The 25,765-nt window shown below is 39.5% G+C and overlaps 1 protein-coding gene across 1 annotated transcript; it reads left to right on the top strand.

Annotated features, from left to right (window-relative positions):
* Positions 1 to 24,678: 24,678 nt before the first annotated feature.
* Positions 24,679 to 25,523, top strand: DUSP21 (dual specificity phosphatase 21). Its single transcript, XM_047716336.1, has one exon. The coding sequence runs from the start codon at positions 24,781 to 24,783 to the stop codon at positions 25,348 to 25,350; it is 570 nt and encodes a 189-aa protein (XP_047572292.1). The 5' UTR covers positions 24,679 to 24,780; the 3' UTR covers positions 25,351 to 25,523.
* The last annotated feature ends 242 nt before the right edge of the window (positions 25,524 to 25,765 follow it).

Genomic DNA, 25,765 nt, shown 5'->3' with positions numbered 1-25,765 from the left:
TTAGTGCCTCTAGAAGAAGTCAGATATAAAGTGGTAATATTAGTAATAACAAGACTAAAGCAGTGCTGTGTGATAGAACTTTCTGCAGCGATGGAAAATTTATCTGTGCTGTTCAATAGCATTCATTAGCTATATGTGGGTATTGAGCACATAAAATATGGCGAGTGCAACTGAGGAACTGAATGTTCAGTTTATTTAATTTTAATAAATTTAAATTAAGTAAGGTTAGCCACTACCATATTGGGCAGCACAGGCATAGAGCGTAGTCTCAGAAGCTGACTCATTGTGGGAATCCTTGAAGTCAGTTACTAGCTGCGTGACCTTGGCAAGTTATTTAACTTCTCTGTGCCTTCGTTTTCTCATCTATAAAGTGGACTTAGAGTAGAACCAAGGATTGTTGTGAATATTAAGCAAGTCAGTATGTATAAAGCACTTATAACAGAGCCTGGCACATAACAGGTGTTACATAAGTATTACCTACATAAATATGTTTGTGGTGGTGGTTGTTGTTGTTGTTATTATTATTATGACAATATCCCATGCAAAGCTTCTCTCTCCCAGTCCCTCAGTTACTGTCCATTTCCTGCAGGAGGAAGTGTAATTTTCTTATCATAGTCCACGAAACCCGAAAGACTTCATCCTTTCCTACTTCTCTGGTATTATTTATACCTATTTCCTGACTCCAGATCAAATTATGCATAGATCCAAAGAAACCTTGCTTCTTGGGAGTTCTTGAAGCTCCGCTGACTCTGTTTTTGTGTGTTTTTAAACTGTGAGATATTTTAAACATAAAAAAGTATAGAGAACCTGGGTGGCTCAGTGAGTTAGGCATCTGACTCTTGATTTTGGCTCAGGTCGTGATTTCAGGGTTGGGGGATCGTTCCCTGCATTGCACTCTGCACTCGGCAGAGAGTCTGCTTGGGATTCTCTCCCCTCCGCCCCCATCTCCCTGTGCTCCTCCTCTAAAATGAATGGATAAATCTTAAAAAAAAAAAAGATAGAAAATAGCCATATATCCACCCAGCATTTTGTCCGATTAACTTCAGATTATTTTTTTAATTTTAAAGTCTTTTATTATAGAAAACTGAACACACGCAAAGTAGATGGAATAATGTAATGAATCTTCATCATCAAACTTCAATAATTATTTTACCAATATTGCTCTTCCAGATCTTTTAAGGAATTAATCTTGGCAGATGCAGTTAAAACTAAGGCTTTATTAATTTTGAGATTTTTAGACTGTCTTCTCTGCATGTATTTGAACCGATTATATATGCATATATATATATATATATGTTTCTCTTTTATTTAAAAATTATTAAAAATTTTATTTTTAAATAATCTCTCTACCCAAAGCAAGGCTCATATGCACAACCCCAAGGTCAAGAGTTGCAAGGCCCACTGACTAAACCAGCCAGGTGTCCCTATTTCTGTCTTAATCTGTTATTGTGGTGCACTATATTAATAGATTCTCAGATGTTGTGTTCTTTTTATTCCTATGGTAAATGCTACTTGGTCACAAATTATTATTATTTTCACATATTTTCAGACTTGAGTGGCTAGTATTTCACTTAGGATTTTTACATCACTGTTCATAAATGAAACGTTTATAATTTTCCCATGTAATCCTTGTCCTGTTTTGGTATTAATGTTATACTATGTTTATATGATGAATGGAGTATTGAAAAGAATATATATTCTTCATTTTTTAGACACAAAGTTTTACATTAATATTAGATCAAGCTTGTTTTTTTTACTTTCTAAGTTCTATTTTGAACCTCTACATTCTCTGTATGTGTGTGTATGTGTGTATAGATATAGATATAGATATATAATTTATTTATTTATTTGTTTCTTTATTTTTGAAATAGGCTTCATGCCTAGCATGGACCCCAATTCAGGGCTTGAATTCATGACCCCGAGATCAAAACCTGAGCTGAGATCAAGAGCCAGATCCTTAACCAACTGAGCCACCTACGTGCCCTTTTATATTTATTTTTATATTCTTCCTTTTATTTTAGTTTGTACAATCTATCAGTATAAATCAGAAGAAAGAGGTTTGTTAAATTCTTTTTTTGTTGTTTTTGTTTTGCTTCTTGTTTTTTTTTTAAGATTTTATTTATTTATTTGATGGACAGAGATCACAAGTAGGCAGAAAGGCAGGCAGAGAGAAAGAGGGGGAAGCAGGCTTCCCGCTGAGCAGAGAGCCCAATGCGGGGCTCGAGTCCAGGACCCTGAGATCATGACCTGAGCCGAAGGCAGAGGCTTAACCCACTGAGCCACACAGCAACCCCGAGATTTGTTAAATTCTCACTGTGTTAATTGTTCATTGTAAATTTCTCCTTGTAATTCTGTTTGAAATTATGTTGTTAGTAAAATAAAAGTCGAAGAAATGGTTTCCATCTCTGTATTTTAAAATTTTCTGCATTATTTTGTTTAGCTGTGGCTTTTATGGTCTGACTGTAGTTGGATTCTGTTCCATTTACTCAATCAGACAGTCTTTGTCATGAATTGAATCTACCTGTAAGCATTTCTGAGAATTGCTGATACACTTGGACCAATTTTATCTTATTAGCATTTGTTTTCTGTTTACCATCATGTTTCTTCTTTTCCTGCCTCTTCCAGTTTGGGAATTACAGATTGCATTTCTATGACTTCAGTGCTTATCCCTAAAGCTTACAACCATTCTTCACTATAAATTTTGCTAGCAAACTCTAAATTTATTCAGTATTTTTATCCCCTCCTGAACATAACACAGGTTTTAATACCCTTTAACTCTCTATTAAATAACATATCTCTCCATGGTATTTACATTGTTTTCTAGAGTTGCTTTCTTAATACAATAAAATGTTTTCTTTTTTTTTTAAGATTTTATTTATTTATTTGACAGAGAGATCACAAGCAGGCAGAGAGGCAGGCAGAGAGAGAGGAGGAAGCAGGCTCCCCGCTGAGCAGAGAGCCCGATGCGGGGCTCGATCCCAGGACTCTGAGATCATGACCTGAGCCGAAGGCAGCGGCTTAACCCATTGAGCCACCCAGGCGCCCCTAAAATGTTTTCTTTTTAAGGTAATATTCAACAGGCAGTTAAATGTGCTGACATATTTTGTCAATTTCTGTTCCCATTGCTATTTCTTATACTCTACATCTTCCCTCTGGCTTCATTTAATAATTCTTCTAGTAGGTATGTATGAAAAGGTCCTTATTTTATCTCCATTTTTTGAAAATGACATTTTAACAGGAAATAAATATCTAGGTTGCCATTATTCCCCTCAATACCTTGAAGATACTACTCTATTGTCTGTAAATATCACGAGGACTCTACTGTTAGACATATCATTGTACATTTACAAGGAATTTTTCCCTCTATGCAATAATCTTTGAGATTTTCTCTTTATCACTGATACTTTGCAATTTCACTTCAGTGTTTCTTGGCTGTAGTTTTTTTTTTTTATCTGGTTTGGTATTTAGCACTTTTGATCCAAAAACTCATGTCTTGAATTTTGGAAAATTATCAGCGTTTACATCTTGAAATAGTGACTTTCTTCCATTTCCCCAACTCTCTTAGTTTAGAATTTCTATTTTTATCCTCCATGTCTCTTAACTACTCTTTCATATTTGTTGTCAATCTTTTTTTCTTTTTGTGTTGTTTTAGGGGAATTCATCCAGGCTACCTTTTAATTCTCCAAATTGTCCCCCTGTTTGTGTTTGATCTAGTTTAACCTATTATGTTTCACGTTTTTAATTGTATTTTTGATTTCAAAATGCATACTAGATTCTTTTTCACATCCACCCATGCTTGTTTCTTTTCTGCTTATTTTTATTTATAATTCCATGTACTTGTGAATAAAAACTATTCTGTCATTCTTCTCTTTGAACATCCTAATGTATTTCTTTTTAAATCTTTCATTGACTGTTCCACAAGTTATGATTGCCTACAGTTAATTCACCACCAAATTATTGATTTATAGTTTATCTTTCTTGACCTTAGATTTCTGTACATATTTTTGGCATTTTGGCTGATAGAGTCTTTTGAAAGGCACATGGGTGGACTCCATCTTCCTCCATCTTTTTCCCATGTATCACCTCACTCCCAGGGAACTGAGTACAAAATCAGGTATTGTGATGGCACTTTTAAAGTCTTGTCAGATGGTGTCCAGTGGGTCACCTGATTCCACTGCAGGTGCCAAGAGTGTATTTGTGCCCCCTCCCCAACCTTCCTAGATCTATAGCTTGCTGAAAGCCATAGCCTTGCAAATTGCTGGACATAGCTTCTTCCCCTTCCCCCCGCAGCCTCTTTATGAGATGAGGAAGCAGCAGACCAGCCATTGGGTTTAAGCAGGGACCCCATGACCATTTTTCTTCTTGTATGGATTCTAATAAGCTCCTTTTACCTTGCAGAACCTCATCAGCTTCCAACCCCAGAGCCTCCCAAACCTTAGGCTTTACCGCCTCATCAATTTCTGTCTCTGTTCAGTCTCTGTCCAAGCAGCTGTTCATCTTGCTTTTATGTGTAGCTATGTGTTTTTCCCTTTTTCCTTTTGCATCATCTTTATCAATGTTATGAATTTAAACAAGAGAGGGTATATTGTGTGCTATCTCATCAGGAAGCCAATTCCATAACTTTTTACAAGTTGTCTTTGGCTAACAACAGCATTCCAGCACTGGTCTGCCTCCAAATCATCAAAACTCCTTTGAAACCACTCTCATAAACTCTTTCTAGATCAATTACATCTATATCATAGACATTTTTCTGCTTTGCCTTTAACTGTATTGTAATTATTTTTCTTGATATCTGTCTTTTAAGGGCCTGAACCATGTTTCATAATTATCTTTGTACCTCCAAAATGTAGCAGATTGTCTAGCACATAGTAGGTGCTCAATAAAAGTCTATCTTATTAAACCAAATGGAATGGTGCAAAGGCCCCAAACAAATTCAAGAAAACTCTGTTTTAAACAACTTAGAAGCATATCTCAGAGAAATCACGGGTTCAGTTCCAGACCACCAGCAATAAAGTGAATGTCAACATAAAGTTAGTCGAGTGAATTTTTTGGTTCGCAGAGCATATAAAAGTTATATTTACACTAAACTGTAGTCTATTGAGTGTGCAATAGCATTATGTCTAAAAAAAAATGTATATACCTTAATTTAAAAATACTATTGCTAAAAATGCTAGCCATGCTGAGCTTTCAGTAAGTTGTAATCACTGATCACAGATCACCATACCAAGTATAATAATAATGAAAATGTTTGAAATATTGTGAGAATTACCAAAATGTGACACAGAGACAGAAAGAGTGCAAACACTGTTGGTGTGCAGACTCGTTCAATGCAGGGTTGTCACAAAGCTTCAATTTGTAAAAAAAAAAAAAAAAACAAAACAAAACAAAACAAAACAAAACCTGCAATATCTGTGAAGCACAATAATGTGGAGCACAATAACATAAGGCATGCCTGTATGTGTAGCCTTTTAAAGCTTTTGTCTGAATATGAACTTAAATTGGGATGGAAATGGACAAGAGAGATTCATGAGAAGATTTCAAAGAGAGAGTCAATGGGATTTGTGTGACATGAGATACGGTGGAGGAAGAAGAAGACACTAGAACTTATTATAAGATTTCTAACTCAGATGAGGAAACAGCGGATGGTAGTGTTATTCAACACAACAAACACTGAGGAAAAAGCAGATGTGCAGGAAACAAGAGTTCATTCTAAGATATGACGAGCTTGACAAACTTTTCATACATCATCCATGCATGAGATTGGGGTCAGGGTGTCAAATTTATAATATATTTGAGAAAACTCTCTGATCACAAAATTTCATCTGGAATGTAAATGGTGTAATATTTTGATAAAGTTATTGGAGATTATTCACAACAATTTAGGAAATGTAATAAATAAAAACATCTTGTGTAAAATTGTCATTCTCCCAGAGTTTGCATAATTTCTCTTGATGAGGCATATAACTGTTGAAGCATTTGCTTAATTGATAATTTGTGCATAATTTTCTAAACTTTGGAACATAATTATCATCACTTGTGTCTGCGTTAACACTGAAATGAAACACTTTGGTGAAATGTTTTAGACACTAACAAAGTTTTAAAGACAGCAAATAAGGAATAAAGAGAAAATTTTTGATTAACATAAGAACAGCAGGTTTCTGTCAAGCTCCATACAACTTAGTATGTTTCAGGGTAAAATAAATTTGGACATAATCAGGGCATTAATCTAAAGCAAAATTGAGTGCAATTTTAATGAGTTAAACCAAGATCAGAAGATTTTAATTTTGGGGTGGCTGGGGGGCTCAGTTCATTAAGCATCTGACTCTTGCCTTCAGCTCAGGTCATGACCTCGGGGTCCCCATGTCAGACTTCAAGCTCATGAGGGAGTGTGCTTCCTCCTATACACACACATGCACTTGCTCTCTCTCTGTCTCAACTATTGGAGTTGAAAGAGAGTGAGAGAGCTCCTGCGAGTGGGAGAGGGGCAGAGGGGAAGGGAGACAAGAAGACTCCCTGCTGTGCAGGGAGCCCAACCTGGGGCTCCATCCCAGGACCCTGAGATCATGACTTGAGCCGAAATCAAGATTCGGATGCTTAACCAACTGAGAAACCCAGGCGCCCCAAATCAATCTTTTTTTTAAAAAGAGAAATTAGTTTTAATTTTCCATCACCTATTTGAATGCAGACAAGTCATTTAAAATTTCCACACCTCTCTCCTTATCTCTCAAAATGAATTATCATTCAGGATCCTCCCAATTCTGCCAGTCTGTTATTCAAGTATCTGTTGTCTATGCAACCCTCTTGCTTTTTAATTTCTCACTCATTAATACCCACCCTGCTTAATTCATAGGTCTTTTGGAAGGATTCAACAAAATAATGCACATAAAAAAGTTTTTTGAAAAGTTAAAAATGCTTTGAAGTGTAAATTATGATGAAAATCGTGATGAAATTGTTTTTGACATCGAACAGGACTCAAATGCCAACTAACGAAACCTCACTTCCCAAATGTTCAAAATGAGGCACAAGGTGGATATAACAAAAGAACATTGGTACTGTAAGGGACCTTAGCTATCACTTAGATTAAAAAGCTGAATTCCAGAGAAAGACCACCAAAATGTCCCAAAAAACCGAGTAACACCTTGTGTTCTGGTTACTATTGTTCAATAACACATCACCACAGATTTAGAGATAAAACAACAGCATACATTTTACTTTGCATGGTTTCTGTGGGTCAGGCTCTTGGGAAGGTCTCATCTGGGATGTTCTAGTTTGAGCTCTCTCACTGAGTTACCGTCAGATGGTGGTTGGTGCTGGAAGAGCTGGTCTGACCAGGCTCAAGGGAGTCACACTGCTTACATAGCTGCTACCTGCTTCAAGATAGAATATTCTAGCAAAACAGGTGGGAGATGCATCACCTTTCAGGACCAAGTCTTAGAAGTCTTTTTTTAAAAAAGACTTTATTTATTTTTATTTGAGAGAGAGGAAGCATGAATGGGGAGGGGGAGAGAGGGAGAAGCAGATTTATTCCCCTGCTGAGAAGGGAGCCCGATGTGGAGCTCAAACACAGGGTCCTGAGATCATGACCTGAGCCAAAGGTGGATGCTTAACCAACTGAGCCACCCAGGCACCCCATAGCCCTAGAAGTCTTATGGTGTTACTGCAGCTGTATTCTGTTGGTCAAAAGCCTACCTTGTTTGAACGGGACATAACATGGACCTACCTCTTGATGGGAAGAGTGTCAAGATCATGTTCTAAGGAGAGTAAGTGGGATAGTATATACTGTATGGCCTTCTTTGGAAACTATAATCTCCCGTGCCTCATCCCAAGCTCTATTAGTTATCTGTACCTAGCACTTCACATAAATTTGGTCATGAAATCAAGCTGAGCATTAAAATATTTTTCAGTCCAAATTTCTTATAGAAAGAAACAATTATGATCAAGTTATTTAAATGTAATAATTTGATTACAGCACCAAAAGGGAGACCTAATCCCATGCATTTGATTTTCTCCTCCCCACTTCTCCATCCTTCATGGTGGAACAATCATTGTTCATGCATGCCTAAAAATGAAAAATAAAGAAATAGTAATGAAAACACATTATCTAAAACTGTTCTCTTCAATATGGTAGTCACTAACCACCTGTGAATATTGAGCACTGGAAATATGGAAATTAGAAACCGATTTTTTTAAATGTTGGTTTAGTTTAATTTAACTTAGTCTAATTTAAATTTTAAAAATTGGACATTCGGTCAAGTTATTGGGAAATTCTTAATTTAATGTTTGGAATAACTTGAGCATATGAATCTACTTTTTTGATAGTAAATTTTATGAAATCTAAATATAGAATAAGTATTTCCAATGAAACTTTAGAGTTGAAATGTGCCCTAATGTGGTTTGAAATGTGCCCTAAGTGTAACACACACACTGGACTTCCAAGACTTAGTAAATGTAAGCTATCTCAGCGATTTCTTGTATTGATTACATGATAAATTGATGATGTTTTGGATCTATTGAGTTAAATAAAATGTATTATTAAAATTATTTGCACATGTTAGATTTTACTTTTTTAACGTGGTTATCAGAAAATTTTAAATTATGCATGTGGCTTGCATTTTATTTGTATTGGATGGCACTGATCTAGAGTGAAGGAGGAAAGTACCAAAATAATCATGTAAAAAGTAAAAGTGGTTTTTCATAACAATGCTTTATAGAACTAGTTGACAGTGTAAACTATAAGCATGTATTTGACAGGAAAATATAAAGAGATGGGAGGAAGGAAGTCTCCCAGGCCCTAAATCTCACCACCTTGCTTAGGAAACTTCTTTGGTGGCTAGCTTCCATCTGACTACTAAATTACAGCATGTGAATATTTATTGACTTGTAATCTGTAAATAACTTTTCAACCCTGGAGGACTCACTTCTTTGTCAAGATCTGATATCTGATTTTACCATAGAACATTAACATCGGTTTTAATTAAAGCTGAATGAAACCCTAGCAATGCTCCTATATTACAGATGGGAAAACTAAGGTTCAGCTCTTTTAAGAATCTGCTCAAGGTCAGACATTTACCTAGTGAGAGAGCTGTATCACTCTTGTGGTTTACATGGGCTTGGAGAATATGCCCATATAGATAAAATAATTTGTATATTATGTTATTCTAAATCATTATACGTTTAATGATTACACCTTTTGGACAACTAAAATGTTCTCCTTCAATATTGTTGATTTCCAGCTCCTATGGTCAAGAAAATATACATTTCAATTTTTGTCTGTTTCCAAAACCTTTCACTTTCCATTTTTTTTTAACCTAAATCACTCAAGTGGTAAGAAAGGGAATATTAATGGCATTGTTTATTTCAGTTATATTCCTATAAAATCTAGCTAAGAAAGTAAGAATATCTCAGCCAAACTGTAGATCAAAAAAACCCTACAGAGGGGCGCCTGGGTGGCTCAGTGGGTTAAAGCCTCTGCCTTCGGCTCAGGTCATGATCTCAGGGTTCTGGGATCGAGCCCCACTTTGGGCTCTCTGCTCCGCAGGGAGCCTGCTTCCCTTCCTCTCTCTCTGCCTGCCTCTCTGCCTACTTGTGGTCTCTGTCTGTCAAATAAATAAATAAAATCTTTTTAAAAAAAGAACCTACAGAAAGCAGTCTACTTTTCCTTGGATCAAAAAAGCCCTACAGAAAGCAGTCTACTTTTCCTTGGATGCCTGGGTGGTGCAGTTGGCTGAGTGTCAGACTCTTGGTTTTGGCTCAGGTCATGATCTCAGGGTCCTGGGATCGAGCCCTGGGTTGGGCTCCCAGCTCAGGGGGAGCCTGCCTCTCCCTCTTCCTCTACTGCTCCAATGCTTGTACGCTCGCTCACTCTACCTCAAATAAATAAATAGATCTTCTAAAAAAGGCATTTTCCTTGTGAAAATGATCTTCCTTTCATAAACTGAGCACTTGTGTATGAGTACCTACCAAAAGCAAGGCATTGTGTTAGACATTATGGGAGATGAAGAAAGATTTGTATCCTCAGATCCTGTTCACTCAATGAGTTTACAGTGTAGGTACCACTGGAAACGGAACTGTATCTTGCTATACAACAATTTCTGATCGCATTATAAGTAGCTTAACATAAAAATCTTCCTATGGAATTGAATAAAGAAATCATTTTCAAGTTATAAAATTAGATGTGAAATATATGAACACATACCTTAACATTTTGTTCCAATTTCCAACATCGTAATTTTAATTTTTTTTCATTAATCTGGAATGTAAGGGCCTGGTTAGCCAGAGGGAGCCATTTGGTTGTGAACTCAGATTGACCCTGCCCCTCCCAGAGGAACTTACTTGCAAAGCCCAGATACAAGGACAGGACAGGCCAGGTGGAGACATCCAATCAGTAGGGCGCGCATATATTTACTATGGTAAATTGAAATTCAACTGGCCACCCGTACTGCCGACCTAGCATGACTGTGCAGTTTTCCCTGTGTATTGCAATCTCATTGGCCACCTGTGTATAAGGCAGGCTCAATCACCTCTATAAATGTTAGTCTGTGAGACTGGGAAGGGTCGTCGCCTCTTTGTAAGAGATGACCCCGACTGGTTGGTTTGATTCTCGATGGTTGGCGTGAAATAAAGCTTTGCTTGGACCTTCACTTTGTATCAGTCTCCCTCCTTTGATTACGGACCCTAACAGGGAAAATTCCTTTATGAATTTCTCAAATTTTCTGTCTGAGCCATATTTCATTTTAAGCATTAGCAAATGAATTGGCTTATTAGCACCAATGAGTCCACTGGCTAAAAAGCTTTTGTTTCTCAGCTTCATACCTACTAAGGTCCCTGGTCAAAACTACCAGCGTGGTGGTTGAGACATTTTTGTCACTGAAACAGTATAAGCAATGAAGAAGTCGTCTGTATTAGTTAAGGGCCGTCTTGCGTTAGCCAAAGGAAGTAAAGGAGAGGGGGAAGGGGAAGGGGGAAAGAGGAAGGGAGGGAAGTATGAAAAAGAGGTACCATTCACGATAGCCATGAAACTCACAAAATACCTAAAATTCACCATGAAGTAAGTCTTCTAAAAACAGAAGTATAGACTTTATGGAAGGACAGAAAAGAGGACCTAAACATACTATGTTTTCTAAAGTAATGATTGTCTAAAGGCATAAATTCCCACCAGATTAATATGTAAAACTGGTACAATCTCAGGCAAAACCCCAGTGAAAATAAATGTAGATGTTTAAAATACACAGAACCTTGGGTGCCTGGGTGGCTCAGTGGGTTAAGCTGCTGCCTTCGGCTCAGGTCATGATCTTAGGGTCCTGGGATCGAGTCCTGCATCGGGCTCTCTGCTCAGCAGGGAGCCTGCTTCCCTTCCTCTCTCTCTCTGCCTGCCTCTCTGCCTACTTGTGATCTCTGTCTGTCAAATAAATAAATAAAATCTAAAAAAAAAAAACCCATAAAAAATAAATAAAAATAAAAAAAATAAAATACACAAAACCAGCGTGGTGATGCCTTAAAAATTGAACATAGTGTTATGATACGACCCACCAATCCTACTGGGTACATACTTAAATAGGGACACAAACATACTTGAACATCAGTGTTCATAGCAGCCTTACTCACAATAACCAAAAGATGGAAACAACACAAGCGCACATCCAGAGAAGAATGGATAAACACAAAGTAGGCTATACATAAAAAGCAATATTGTTCAGCTTTAAAAATGAATGAAATTCAGGCGCATGTCTGGCGCAGTCTGTAGAGCATGCGACTTTTGATCTTGGAGTTATAAGTTCAAGACCCACATTGGGTGTAGAGAGTATTTAAAAATAAAATCTTAATAAATAAATAAATAATGAATGAATGAAATTCTAATAAATACTACAACATAGATGAACGTTGAGGACACGATGCTAAGTGAAACAAGCCAGACATAAAAAGACAAATATGATCCCACTTATATAAGTTACCTAGAATAGGCAAATTCATAGAGACAGAAATTAGGATGGTGGTTGCCCCAAGCTGGGGGAGGGGTAATATGGAGTTATTGCATAATGGGGACAGAGTCTCAGTTTGGGATGACAAAAAAGTTCTGGAGATGGATAGTACTGATGGCTGGCCACCTACGTGACTGTACTCAATGCTACTGACTTGTAGACATAAAAATGGCTAAAATAGTGAAGTTTCTTAGGTATATTTTACCACAATTATAAATAAAAAAGTTAAAAAATGATAAAAATACACAAAACCAAAGGGTAAACGCTTATGGATACACACATGCATATACATAAACCGACTTTAAGATGGCATTTTATGACCTAGTTTTTACCTCAGACCATCTTCAGTATTCCTTCCAATTTCAGTAATAGTCTATGTGTTTGTAAATGTCCAGTAAAATATCTGAGAGGAAACTTATCTAATTACTAACAGTTATCTCTAAGTCAGGGACTGGGATGGGTGAGAAGATCTAAAGGGAAAATTAATTCCAAAATCACAAATCCATGTTATTACCTGTGCTTCTGACCAACAGGCTATAGATCTGAGGTTCCAGCAAACTCTGCCCTGGGTTTGTTTACTTTGCTAGAGCAGCTCACAGGACTCAGAGAAACATGGTGCTCACTAGATCACCAGTTTACTAGGAAAGCATGTAACTCAGAGCAGCCTAATGGAAGAGATGTATAGAGTAAGGTATAGGGAAAGTGGGAGGAGTTTCCAGGCCCTCTCCAGGTGTGCCAGTCTCCCCAAATTTCCATGTGTTCACCAACCCAGGAGCTCTCCCAGTCTAGTCCTTTTAGGGTTTGTTTTTTTTTTTTTCCTTTTAGGGTTTTATGAAGGCTTCATTACCTAGGCACCATTGCTTAAATCATTGGTCACTGGTGATTATTTCAACCTTCTATCCCTCTCCTCTCCTAGAGGTGGGAGTGTGGGACCAGGAGGAGCATGGGGGATTCAAAATTCTAACCTTCTAATCACAAGGTTGGTGCCCCTGGCAAACAACCCTCCTCCCTGGGATATCTAGGGACTTTCCGAAAGTAATCTTATTAACAGAAACTCAGGTGTGCTTGAAAGGGTCTTGCTATATGAATAACAAAAGACTCTTATTTCACCTTTATTACTCTTATTATTTAGGGGAGTCCAAGGGTTTTAGGAGCTCTCTGCCAGAAACAGGGATAAAGACCATATATCTTTCTTAATATAAATCGCAGCATCACAGTAAGTTTGACATTTTCCTCAAAAAAAGGTTTTTTAAGGAAAAAAAAGTAAATATAAAAAACAAAACTGTGACAGTCTGGAAGTAAATAAAAGAAACAATTTGTTTAAATTTTGGTGTTGGGAAGTGTTCCTAAGGAAGACAAAAACCCAGAAGCTTCAAAAGAGAATTTACAGATTAAACAACATAACAATTTTTAAAATTTGGGGAGCCTGGGTGGCTGAGTTGGTTGGGTGGCAGCCTTTGGCTCAGGTTATGATCCCGGGGTCCTGCTCAGTGGGGACCCTGCTTCTCCCTCTCCCTCTGTCTCTCTCCCCGCTCATTCTCTCTCTCTCTCTCTCTCAAATAAATAAATAAAATCTTTTTTTTTTTAAGATTTTATTTATTTGACAGAGAGAGATCACAAGTAGGCAGAGAGGCAGGCAGAGAGAGGAGGAAGCAGGCTCCCTGCGGAGCAGAGAGCCCGATGCGGGACTTGATTCCAGGACCCTGAGATCATGACCTGAGCTGAAGGCAGAGGCTTAACCCACTGAGCTACCCAGGTGCCCCAATAAATAAAATCTTTAAAAAAATAAAATTTTCTTGTGGCAAAAGATACAAATAAACAAAATTTTAAAAAAAGAACAATAGATTAGGAGAAAATATGTCTAACATATGCAACAGAGAAAGGATTAAAAGTCTTACTTTTTTAAAAAGATTTTATTTATTTATTCGATAAGGAGACATACAACGAGAAAGAGAACACAAGCAGGGAGAGTGGGAGAGGGAGAAGCAGGCTCCCCGCTGAGCAAAGAGCTTGATATGGAACTCGATCCCAGGACCCTGGTATCACAACCTGAGCCAAAGGCAGACCCTTAATGACTGAGCCATCCAGGCACCCCAAAAGTCTTACTATTTTAAGAGTTCTTGTAGATTGTTAATAAAAGAGGAGGGAAAAAATTGATGAGTGATATTAACTAGTAATTCAGAAATAAAGATATATAAATGACCAATGCATCTATAAAATTGATGCTCTAATTTGGTAATAACCAATGAAATAAAAATTAAAAGAACAACAAGATGTCCTGCTTTCCCCGTTAAATTAGTGAAAATGAGAAAGATTGGTATACAAGATTGAAGAATATATGGAGATACATGTTTTCATACACATTTGGTAGGATGCAAATTGATACAGGTTTTTCAGTGGGCAATTTGGCAGTGATAATTCAAATATAAAGTGTACATACCCTTTGCCCCAGCAATTTTACATCTAGGAATTTATCATGCTGAATCATATAAATGCACAAAAATGTATGTACAAGGATTTTCATTGCACCACTGTTGATAATAGAAAATAATTGAAAATGTTCATAGGGGGGGAAAAATAATTTTACCTCTACCCTTCTCGGTTCTTGGCTGAGACCACTCTATAATAAAAAGACAGCATAACAGCAGCAAACAAATTTAATTATGTATGGATGTACAGAAGCCCCACAAAGACATGAGATTTGAAGAAGTGACCAAAGCAGGAAGCTTTTATACCTCTTATACAATAAATAAATAAATAAATAAATAAATAAATAAATAAATAAATAAATTTGTGAGGAATTGATAAGACAAAGGGCGTTGGGCTAGGGGTAGTAAAATGGTGAAGGAGAACAAGGTTTTTTTGTACAGTCTTCTTGCCCCTAAATTCCCTGTTTCCAGGGATAAGGATGCCTTCTGCCTTCCTGTTACAGGAATGGTACCATTCACATGGGAGATTTATCTCCTGCTTTCAGGGGACAAAGGAGGGTTAGAGTGTTCTCACACTGGCTGTTTCTCAAGTACCTTTAACTCAGACTAACTGTAGGGACCAAGGGCAAGTCACCCCAAAATATACCACTTTGGTATCTTGATTATTATAAATTAAACTTACTTTAGAAACAGCTAAAACCAAAAGAATAGTCTGTACTCTCCTCCCCCACTACCCACCCTTGTCTACAGAAAGCAAGAAATAAATGTCCCATGTAAAAGTTGCCCTCCTTGTACCAGGAGGTAAAGAGACATCCTTATCACCAGAGACAGGAAATTTAGAGCCCAGAAGGCTGCATAAACAACCCTTGTTACTTTTTACTAATTTCCTACTAAAGCCCTGACTCTGTTTAGAATTCCTTAAGAACTGAAGCTCTCAAAGTTCAGTTTTCTTGTCCTGTCAATTCCTCAAAGATTCAATGTCTCTTTGTCTGAAAGAAATAAAAACTTCCTTCCTGCCTTGGCCATTTTTTTAGGCCTGTATATCATTAGTGGGCCTCCATGCACACACGATGAAACTTTGGTTCTTTTCTCCTGTTAATCTAGCTCGTGTCAACTTAATTCTTAAAGCAGATGGAAAACCTCAAAGGGTAGAAGAAAAATTTCTTCCTCCCCAACATAACCAACATACCAAAGGGGCATATTTTGGGTTGACATATTCTGAAACCTTCCCCATCTCAAATACCAATCAAGGAGATAATGGTCAAGTAATGTATGGTATATCCATACTATGGAGTACCATACAGACTTTCAAAAAATGAAGTCAACAGGGAAAGCTATCCAAGATATATTACCAAGTGAAAAAATTTGCTAATACATAAAGTATAATTATATAAATATGACACTCATTAATTTCCCCAGCATTACTTATTTATTAACCATCTTTAACCAAAAGAATCTCTACAACCACAACTCTTTCTAAAGAATCATGGAGGACACTCCAAAACCACTCAGCCTGGAGCACACGGTGTTGTACTGCCAGCATGAGGAGTGTCTTTCTCAGATATCAATGCTTGGGGGGCACCTGGGTGGCTCAGTGGGTTAAAGCCTCTGCTTTCGGCTCAGGTCATGATCTCAGAGTCCTGGGATCAAGCCCCACATTGGGCTCTCTGCTCAGCGGGGAGCCTGCTTGCTCCTCTCTCTCGCTCTGCCTGCTTCTCTGACTACTTGTAATCTCTATCAAATAAATAAATAAATTCTTTGGAAAAAAAAATCAATGCTTGAAAATTGATGTCTACCATCGAGATTTCTGACTTGAAGTATTTTTGTTTTTCTGAACACACCATTGTAACCCATATGTCCGTCTTTCTTGCCCAGCATTCCCATAGGCCCACTGACATATTGTTTCATCTCTTCTGGAAGATGACTGCTTTATCTTTCTGTGGTACCAGAGTAATTTCAGATATGTTGCAAGGCCCGTGTTTTACTTTAGACCATCTTAAATATTCTTTTTAACTTTGGTAAAGATGTGTGTATCTCTCTGTGTGTGTGTGTGTGTGTGTGTCAAGAAAATTCTGACTCAAAAGCTTACAGAGTAAGATAGTTTATTATCCTATATAACAGGAAGTCTAGAGGTAGGCAGGTTCTGGGGCTGGTTGTTAAAGAATCTTGACAGCGCCATCAAAGACCCCAGTTTTTTCCACCTTACCACTCTGCCATCTTCAGGATGTTGGCTTTGCCCTCAGGTTGTCTTCCCCCATAGCTGCAAGATGACTGCTGAGATCTGGGTATTACAGCCAGAAAGGCCTGGTCTGAGGAAGAAAAGAGGATTACTGGTACCACTGTCTCTTTCTTAGGAGCCAGGAAACCTTTCCCAGAAGCCCCCAGGAGACTTCCTTAGCACATCATTTGCCAGAGTTTAGTAAGATGCCCATGCCTAAATCTGTCCCTGGCAAGAGGAATGGTTTACATTTCTCAGAATCCATTCACCTTGACACTCCAGAAACAGAATGGCAGCATAGGAAGCATACGATTGTGTGGAGAGCCATGAGTACCTACCTGAACGTCCAGGCTCCTATTGAGAAGACAGGAGGGAATGGAGGGAGGATAAGAGCCCCAAACTGTCTGCTACAAAGTGCTGGGGCTTCTCAATCTCATCCTGGTCCAAACTGTACTCCTCGCTCATTTTTCAGGCAGAAGCTGATCTTCCTCCTGCATTTCTTGTTTTAGGGAATAGCATCTTTAGCTACCCAGTTGCCTAAGTCGGGAAACAGCAAGTGATCATCAAACGCTGCTCCTTTCCCCCTCTCCTCTTAATGCGTTAGAAAATCTTGTCAATTATACCTTATTTATTTTTTTTTTTTAGAAAGAGTGAGAGAGCATGAGGAGGGGGAGGGGCAGAGGGAGAGGGAGAAGCAGACTTCCTGCTGAGCAGGGAGCCTGATGTGGGGCTTGATCCCGGGACCCTGAAATCATGACCCCAGCCCGAGGCAGACACTTAACCAACTGAGCCACCCAGGTACACCTTAATGATACCTTCTAAATCTCTCTTCCTTTTGTCTCTTCTTCTTTATCCACTGTTGGCCCCATTCCATATTATTACTCACAAAAACCATTTTACTAGTCTCTTTTTAAAATATGTAGTTTTGCTAATTATAAGACCATTACATACTTATTATATAAATTTCAGGGAAATCCGGGAAATGAAAAGCATCTGTAGTAACGTTGCTTAGAGATAATGACTGTGGACATTTTTGTGTGTATCTTTCTTTGCTTTTCTCTATTCATGAATTTACCTGCACAGATAAATAGGTATTACTTTGTTTTATAAATTGAGATCACACTGTTTTATAGTATTTTTTATTAACAAAAGAGTATGAAATTTCTCCATATCAATAAATATTCTTCTAGGTAATCATTTTAAGAACTGAATTATATTTCACCTTATGGAAGCTTACTAATCTAGTTAAACAAATCCTTATTGCTAGATTAGGTTTCCTCCAGCTCTTATATTGTAAGTAATTCTTACAATGAACATATTGGTAGGTAAATCTCTGCACACATTTGTGAGGATTTCCTTAGAATAAATAAATAAATTACCAGCAGGGAAATTGCTGGTTCAAAGCACGTGTGTATTTTTCCCCATTTATTTTTATTATGAAATATTTCAGGCAATCCCAAAGTCTGCTGGATAGGATGATAAATACCTAGGTACCCAGGATCCAGTTTGTCAGACTTTAACATTTTGCCATATTTGCTTCAGATCTATTTTCTTAACAAAATAAAATATTAAGACATATTGAAATGCCTTATCTGGCCCTCCCAGATCCTATTCTTTCCCTGAAGGAATCACTAGCCTCAGTTTGGTGTTTCTAAGTCCCATACAGGCTTTTCACTTTCACTTCCATATATGTATGGAAGACACAGACACACACATATGTATATATATATATACATATGCATATATGCATAAAGGTATATACATGCATAAATAATACATGGTACCGTTCTACTTGTTTTTATTTTTATTTTTTTTTAAGATTTTTTATTTATTTATTTGACAGAGAGATCACAAGCAGGCAGAGAGGCAGGCAGAGAGAGAGGAGGAAGCAGGCTCCCTGCTGAGCAGAGAGCCCGATGCGGGGCTCGATCCCAGGACCCTGGGATCATGACCTGAGCCGAAGGCAGCGGCTTAACCCACTGAGCCACCCAGGCGCCCCCCGTTCTACTTGTTTTTAAACTGCATATTGCACATTTTCTCCTGCAACTTGCTCTTTTTGTAGAGCATTATGCATTTGGGGCTTATCCGGGTTTGCACACGTAGCTTGAGTTCATTTGTTTTTATGGCCATTTGTATCGTGTTCATTATACGTCATGCCATCAGATTTTCATTTCCTTGGTAGACATTATGTCTCCATTTTTTCACTATTATAAGCAAATTGCAATCAATACCATTGTAAATATCTTCTGGTGTATGTGAGCCAGAGTTTCTGCCTGGCGTGGAATTGCTGGGGCGCAGGGTATGGTGCAGACTTTAGCTTTACTGGGTATTGCCAAATTGGTCTCCAGAGTGGTCATACCACCTTCGCTGCCACCAGCATGGGGAGAATTTTCACTGCTCTACTGTCTTCACCACCATATGGTTTGGCCAGTGTTGCTTTCCCCCATCTCCAACCCCAGGAATGGAGGAGAGAGCCCATTTCTCTGAATCTTGTCACCATGGAGTATTACCATTTTTCATCTTTGCAAGTTTTATAGGCCGCAAAAAGAGATTATCTGCTGATGAAGTTAAGATATAATTTGAAGATGCCTGGGTGGTTCAGTCAATTAAGCGTCTGCCTTCAGCTCAGGTCATGCATGATCCCAGGATCCTGGGATCGAGTCCCACATCGGGCTCTCTGCTTAGCCGGGGAGTCTCCTTCTCCCTTTCCCTCTGCCCCTCCCCCTGCTCATGTGTGCTCTCTCACTCTCTGTCAAATAAATAAAATATTGTAAAAAATACATTTTGATTTTTTTTCCTAATTATAAAAAGAACACAGATTATTTTAGGAAGCTTGAAGAATATAGACAATGTAAAAAAAGAAAAGAATAATCATACCTCCCCCACTGACATAATACTAATACTAATTTACTAATACATAATACTAATATAAATAATAATATAATACTAATATAAAGAATATCTAATATTTATTGAATTCTTACTATACACCCAGGATTGCTTTAGGTAACTAATATTTCCAGGTACAGAATTCAAAATGGTATTCAATATACATATGATACAGATACATGATGAATATAATATGTGTATATTTCACCTTTATGAAAAAGCACCCAGATTTTTGAAAACTGGATTTTTTTCACTTAATGAATAAGTCATTATCATTTTCTCCTATTACCTGTATTCTGGACTGGAGGGTGTTAAAGATTTCCACGTTCATATCTATCATATCCCATAACTGTCCAGAAACCAAGGACCAAACTGAACACAGCAGCGAGTACTAGGGAGCTGCTTGGCTGCTGGCTAAAGACAGCAGTGCCAATGACTCATTCGCACTTGGAAATGGAATTAACCCAGAACAACTCTGTGCAGGAGACTCAGGGAGGCCAGCTCCCGCCTGTGCCTAAGGGCCTGCTGCTGGGGACCACTCGTACTACCTGTCCATCAGACAATATAGCACGCAGCTCCTTTTAGCTACTAGCTCTCCTGTACCCTCATCCCATACTCCTTTAGGTTACCACCCTTCAGTGTAAACATGTTACCTCCATTCTCAGCCTCTTGCCTTCCCTGGCCGCCCTCAAAAACACCAAACGCTCCTGAACTGAGAGAAGTTCCATATTCCATTCTCTTCTGTGGCCTGGCCCCTGTGTACACTTGAGGAAATGAACTATATTTGGATTCGATCCAGCTTCCATGTCAGAAGAGAGTTGGCAATAGATTAGTCATTGCTCACCAAAGGCTACTGTGACAGCCCTCATTCCCTCGAGAGCTGCCTTGCTCCCCACCGAACAACCCCCTCCACGAATCCATCTTGGCGGCCGGCTCCTCCAGTCACTGCACCTACCACTTCTCCTGCCTCTCTCAGAAGATCCTAGTAACTCTGAGATGTTGTTCTCTCTCCTCCTGACACCATTTCACACCTTTGTGCCCTTGCAGATACTTCCCTTTCTGTCTAGAATATTCCCTCCTTCTTGTCTGCCTGGAAAACATGTGTTCATCCTTCAAGGTCTATTCCAAAGATAGTCCCACAAACTCAGAGTACCACCTGTTGGTTCGCAAACTAGCCCCTGTAGACGCAGGGCAAGGAGAGACCAAAGAAAGAGGCAGACCACTCCCAATTAGTAGCTGGCAGATTTAACAAGGAAACTTATGCAATTTATCTAGGGTGACTGCAAGATGAATAGATCTCCACACCCACTCACCAGAATCTTAAAAGTTTATATAAAGGCCTTAACTGGGTACAGACATATATACTGTCCAATGGTCTCAACACCACGTTACTATCTCAAGGCTATGTCCTTGCAGCAGCTTCCGGTGCAGGGAAGACAAGCAGAGTGCACATTCCAAGGACAGGCAAGGAGATTAGGAGCCTCTGATCCCCAGGTCCAACTTGTAGGTCAACCAGCAGTTATGTCCTCTTGATGACTTCCTGCAACACCACCCTACATATTCCTTATTAATTAGAAAGAGTGAAAGTGACTTTTGAACAGTGTAGAAAGCTAGCTAATGTCACCTTAACCAGGTGGTCAAAATTATCATCATCAATGGGACAAACACGTCGCCGATGTCCCCACTGCCATGGACCGAGAATGTCACATTCTGGTAGTATTCTTGCCAAAACCATTTCACCTAGATCTAATACCAAAGGAATGATCAAACATGTCCACATTGGAAGCTCTTTGGCAAAACTGGCCAGGACTCTTCAAAAGTGTCGATGTCCGGAAAGACCAAACCAAGCCACACCAAACCAAAGACACAGAAAGTGTTTCAAACGAAAAGTTGCTGAAGAAGCATGACAAGGGAATGCAGCGTGTGATCCTCGATTTCATCCTGGATCAAAGTGGGGCAAGAAAAAAAAAAGCAGTTACAAATAACATTATTGGGAAGATCAGTTAATTTTTAAGTATGTATTATATATTAGATAATGGTGTTAGGTCAGTGTTCCATTTCCTGAATATGGCCATTGTGTTGAGGTTATGTAAGAGAATGCATTTGCCCTTAGGAGATACATGCTGAACGCTGAACTGCTAAAGTGTTCGCTAAATCTGCAGTTAACAATCCAGGGTTCAGCAAAAAGAAACAAGGAACAAATAAATATGTGTGTTGGTATATCTGAATAGAGAGAAAAAAAGGAACGTGGTATTAACAATAGAGGAATTCTAGGCGAAGGATAAGTGACTCCTCATTGTTCTTATTCTCGCAGCTTTTCTGTAGATTTGAAATTTTGCAAGACGAAAATTTGGACAGAATAAACAATAAATAATAAAAACCAACAAATGAACAAGAAGCTTTGTTCCAGATTGTCTTTTCTGTGAAGCTTTTCATGACATCCCCCTCCAGCCTCCTGTTCCCAAACACACACACATAAAACAATAAATCCCTCTCTCTTCTGGACTCTTTTATGATTATCTATCTCTCTGACCAAACTCTGAGCTCTTTGATAGCTGGGCCTGTGTGTGTTGTGTTGAATCTACACAAGGCTACAACCGTACTTGACACAAATTGAATGTTCAGCTGATGCTTTTTTAAATTAATCAAGCTGAGTCTTGAGGCCTGGATAGGATTCAGTAGACAGACAGGAGCAAGAAATTTTCTCAAGAGAGAGGAGTGGCGTGAGCAAAAATAAGGAAGCAAGAATGGATATTTTGTATTTGCCAAGAACATTTGATTTGTTTGGTCAGAACTGAAGATTTATATGGGTGAAAATGCCTGGCACACGATATAGTCTTCATAAAAATTTGGTGAATAAATGAATGAATGAGACTTGAAGGGCAGGCTTAGATCAGATTGGAGAGGGCCTTGACTACTGAATTGAGAAATTTGAATGGTAACTAGTTCTTGACCTCCAGGGTCTCTTCCAGTGGCAGGAAGAGATTGTGTCCTTGGGAAGCCCCTGATATATTCTCTTCCCTAAATAATAAGGAAAAGTTGGGGCACCTGGCTGGCTCAGTCAGGGGAACATGTGACTCTTGATCTTGGGGTCGTGAGCTCAAGCCCCACGTTGGGTGTAGAGGTTACTTAAAAATAAAATCTTGGGTGCCTGCGTGGCTCAGAGAGTTAAAGCCTCTGCCTTCTGCTCAGGTCATGATCCCAGTGTCCTGGGATCGAGCCCCGCATCGGGCTCTCTGCTTAGCAGGGAGCCTGCTTCCCCCTCTATCTCTCTGCCTGGCTCTCTGCCTACTTGTGATCTCTGTCTGTCAAATAAATAAATAAAATCTTTTTAAAATTTTTTAAAAAAATCTTTGGGGCACCTGGGTGGCTCAATTGGTTAAGCAACTGCTTTCGGCTCAGGTCATGATCCTGGAGTCCTGGGATCGAGTTCCGCAACAGGGTCCCTGCTTGGCAGGGAGTCTGCTTCTCCCTCTGACCCTCCCTCTTTTCATGCTCTCTCTCTCTCTCTTATTCTCTCTCTCAAATAAATAAATAAAATCTTAAAAAAATAAAGTAAAATCTTTAAAAAAGATAAGGAAAAGTAGAGATAAGTGGGAATCGAAAGCAACCTGTTTCCATACTCAGGAGGAGAAAACATCAACTCCTCACTCACCTAGGAGAAACCCCATGATGGAGTTTTAAGACATCCAACATCCCTCAGAAAGAAAGGGCATCACAGAATATTGGTTGAAAGAATAAATAAATGAATCTATTTAATATGAGTCATGCTTATTCTTGAGAATAATGTATGAAATTGCTTCGGTTATTTTGTTTTAAGATTTTATTTATTTATTTGACAGTCAGATATCACAAGTAGGCAGAGAGGCAAGCAGAGAGAGAAAGGAAGGGAAGCAGGCTCCCCACTGAGCAGAGAGCCCAATGTGGGGCTCTATTCCAGGACCCTGGGATCATGACCTGAGCCGAAGGCAGAGGCTTTAACCCACTGAGCCACCCAGGCACCCCTCCTCTGGTTAATTTTACTACATTTTTAAAGTTTAAGAAGCCTCTACATAGGAAATAACTAGACTCTAATATTACTCTTTAGGGCGTTCCATATCATTCCATAGACTTACAAATCTCCTCATGATGCCATATCTTAAACGTTAGGCTAAACACTTTTCAGTAATTTTAGCCCAAAGAAACTATCCCCAATAGACAGTTTTCATATTTACTTGATGGTTTGTGCTCTGTTTTCCTCCAGATAGAATTGTGGGGCTGACCATGTAAGCAATGCAAAATAATGTGATTATGCCAATCAAGAGAAAGAAAAGGGCATTGTCTTCTGAGGTTATCATTCCCTTGACCATTCCTAAACAGGTTGTTTCTGCTCATAGTCACAGAACACCACAAAAATCTTAGCTGAGAGGAAATGTAAATCTCAGATAACATTTTAAATACCTATTTTTGGCCCAATTATGAGGTAGCGTTGTTGTTCCAAAATGTTTAATATTACCAGGGAGAAACCGATGGCAGTCAAGAGGACTTGCAGTTTACAAAAGCATGTGGGTATTCTTTTTTGAAGAAAGTAGACAAGATAATCTGAGCTGTTGTCTCCCAGGTAATGAGTTGAATCAGGTGACAAATCGTTTGGGCTGTGTGCTCAAATGGATGGGGACACAGCTTAATTCGTCAAGACTGTCCACCACAGGCCAACTTGATGATAGGCAAAGGGCGATTTATGAGTCAACAATATTCATCTGACCAGTTCTGATGTGTTTTGTATGCAGGAGTATAGCTCTACAGTCGACAAAGAATTACCAGGGCAGGCCACCCAGCCCAACCAAACCTGCATCTAGCTGCTTTCTAGAAAAAGTCTGTGCCCTGTTCTTCAACACCAATAAAATAGAAGCATTGATAGATAGTGTGTTCAGTGTGATCCAACCGTTGAAGCATGTACTAGATATCTTGTATTAGAATGTTTTAAAACGTCAAGCTGATAAGAATTAAGGCTTGCAAAGTGAGAGACTACGAAGAGAGATAAAAAGGGATCTGGGGTTTCTTTGACGACCTGGCATGGTGGCCAAATCCTCCCTGTGGCCAGTTGCCCCCGCCATGGAAACCCGTGGGCCGGACAAAAAGGGATTGTGACGCCCCGGTGGGGGCGGGGAGAGGGTGGTGTACCCCAGACCCTCAACTGAGACTTCACAGCGCTGCTGTTTCCTCAACTTGCGCGCGGGAGTGGTGCCCCGAACGGTTCAGGAAAAGACCACTGCCCACCGCCTTGATGACAACATCTCCATGTCCCCTCCCGGCTCAGGCTCTCCGGCAGTCCTCGGTCCACGGCCTCTCCCAGATAACCAGCAGCCTGTACATCAGCAACGGCGTGGCGGCCAACAACAAACTCATGCTGTCCAGCAACCACATCACCACGGTCATCAACGTATCGGTGGAGGTGGTCAACACTTTCTATGAGGATATCCAATACGTACAGGTGCCGGTGCCTGATACTCCAAGCTCACGTCTCTACGACTTTTTTGACCCGATCGCCGATCACATCCACAGCGTGGAGATGAAGCAGGGCCGCACGCTGCTGCACTGTGCCGCCGGGGTGAGCCGCTCCGCTGCGCTCTGCCTCGCCTACCTCATGAAGTACCATGCCATGTCGCTGCTAGACGCCCACACGTGGACCAAGTCGTGCCGCCCCATCATCCGGCCCAATAACGGCTTTTGGGAACAGCTCATTCACTATGAGTTCAAGCTGTTCAGCAAGAACACCGTACACATGATCAATTCCCCGGTGGGCGTGATCCCTGACGTCTATGAGAAAGAGGTCCGTTTGATGATGCAGATGTGAACAGCACTTGACCCTGACCATCGGCTGACGATCCTACACCAACACTGAACTTGAACGTTGAACTTTTGTTGGTAAACAAAACGAGACGATGCCTTTTAGAAGTGCCAGCAAAAAGGGAGCGTTGTTGGGAGTTTTTAGCTTAGTAAACTTTATCTTTAAAGAATAAAATGCATTAGGTGTAACCTGGTGACAATGTTTCTTCTCCCGTGAGTGGCAGGTCATGGCTGCCGTGGGCTGGCCAGACAGGAGAGTGGGGAAGGCGGTGCCCACCTCCGAGGGACCTGTATCATGAGGCCCACCCCCCAGCCCTAGGCTGAATAACCCAGGTGTGAGTCCCCCCAGGATCCTCCCTCGTTCTTCCTAACCCAAAGTCAGAGCCTTAGAGCTCATGGCACCGCCTGTACTTCTCACAGTA

Source organism: Lutra lutra, chromosome X, assembly GCF_902655055.1.
Source record: "Lutra lutra chromosome X, mLutLut1.2, whole genome shotgun sequence".
Lineage (NCBI taxonomy): Eukaryota > Metazoa > Chordata > Mammalia > Carnivora > Mustelidae > Lutra > Lutra lutra.
The sequence above is the reverse complement of the archived record's forward strand: the minus strand, read 5'-3'. Positions and strand labels throughout refer to the sequence as shown.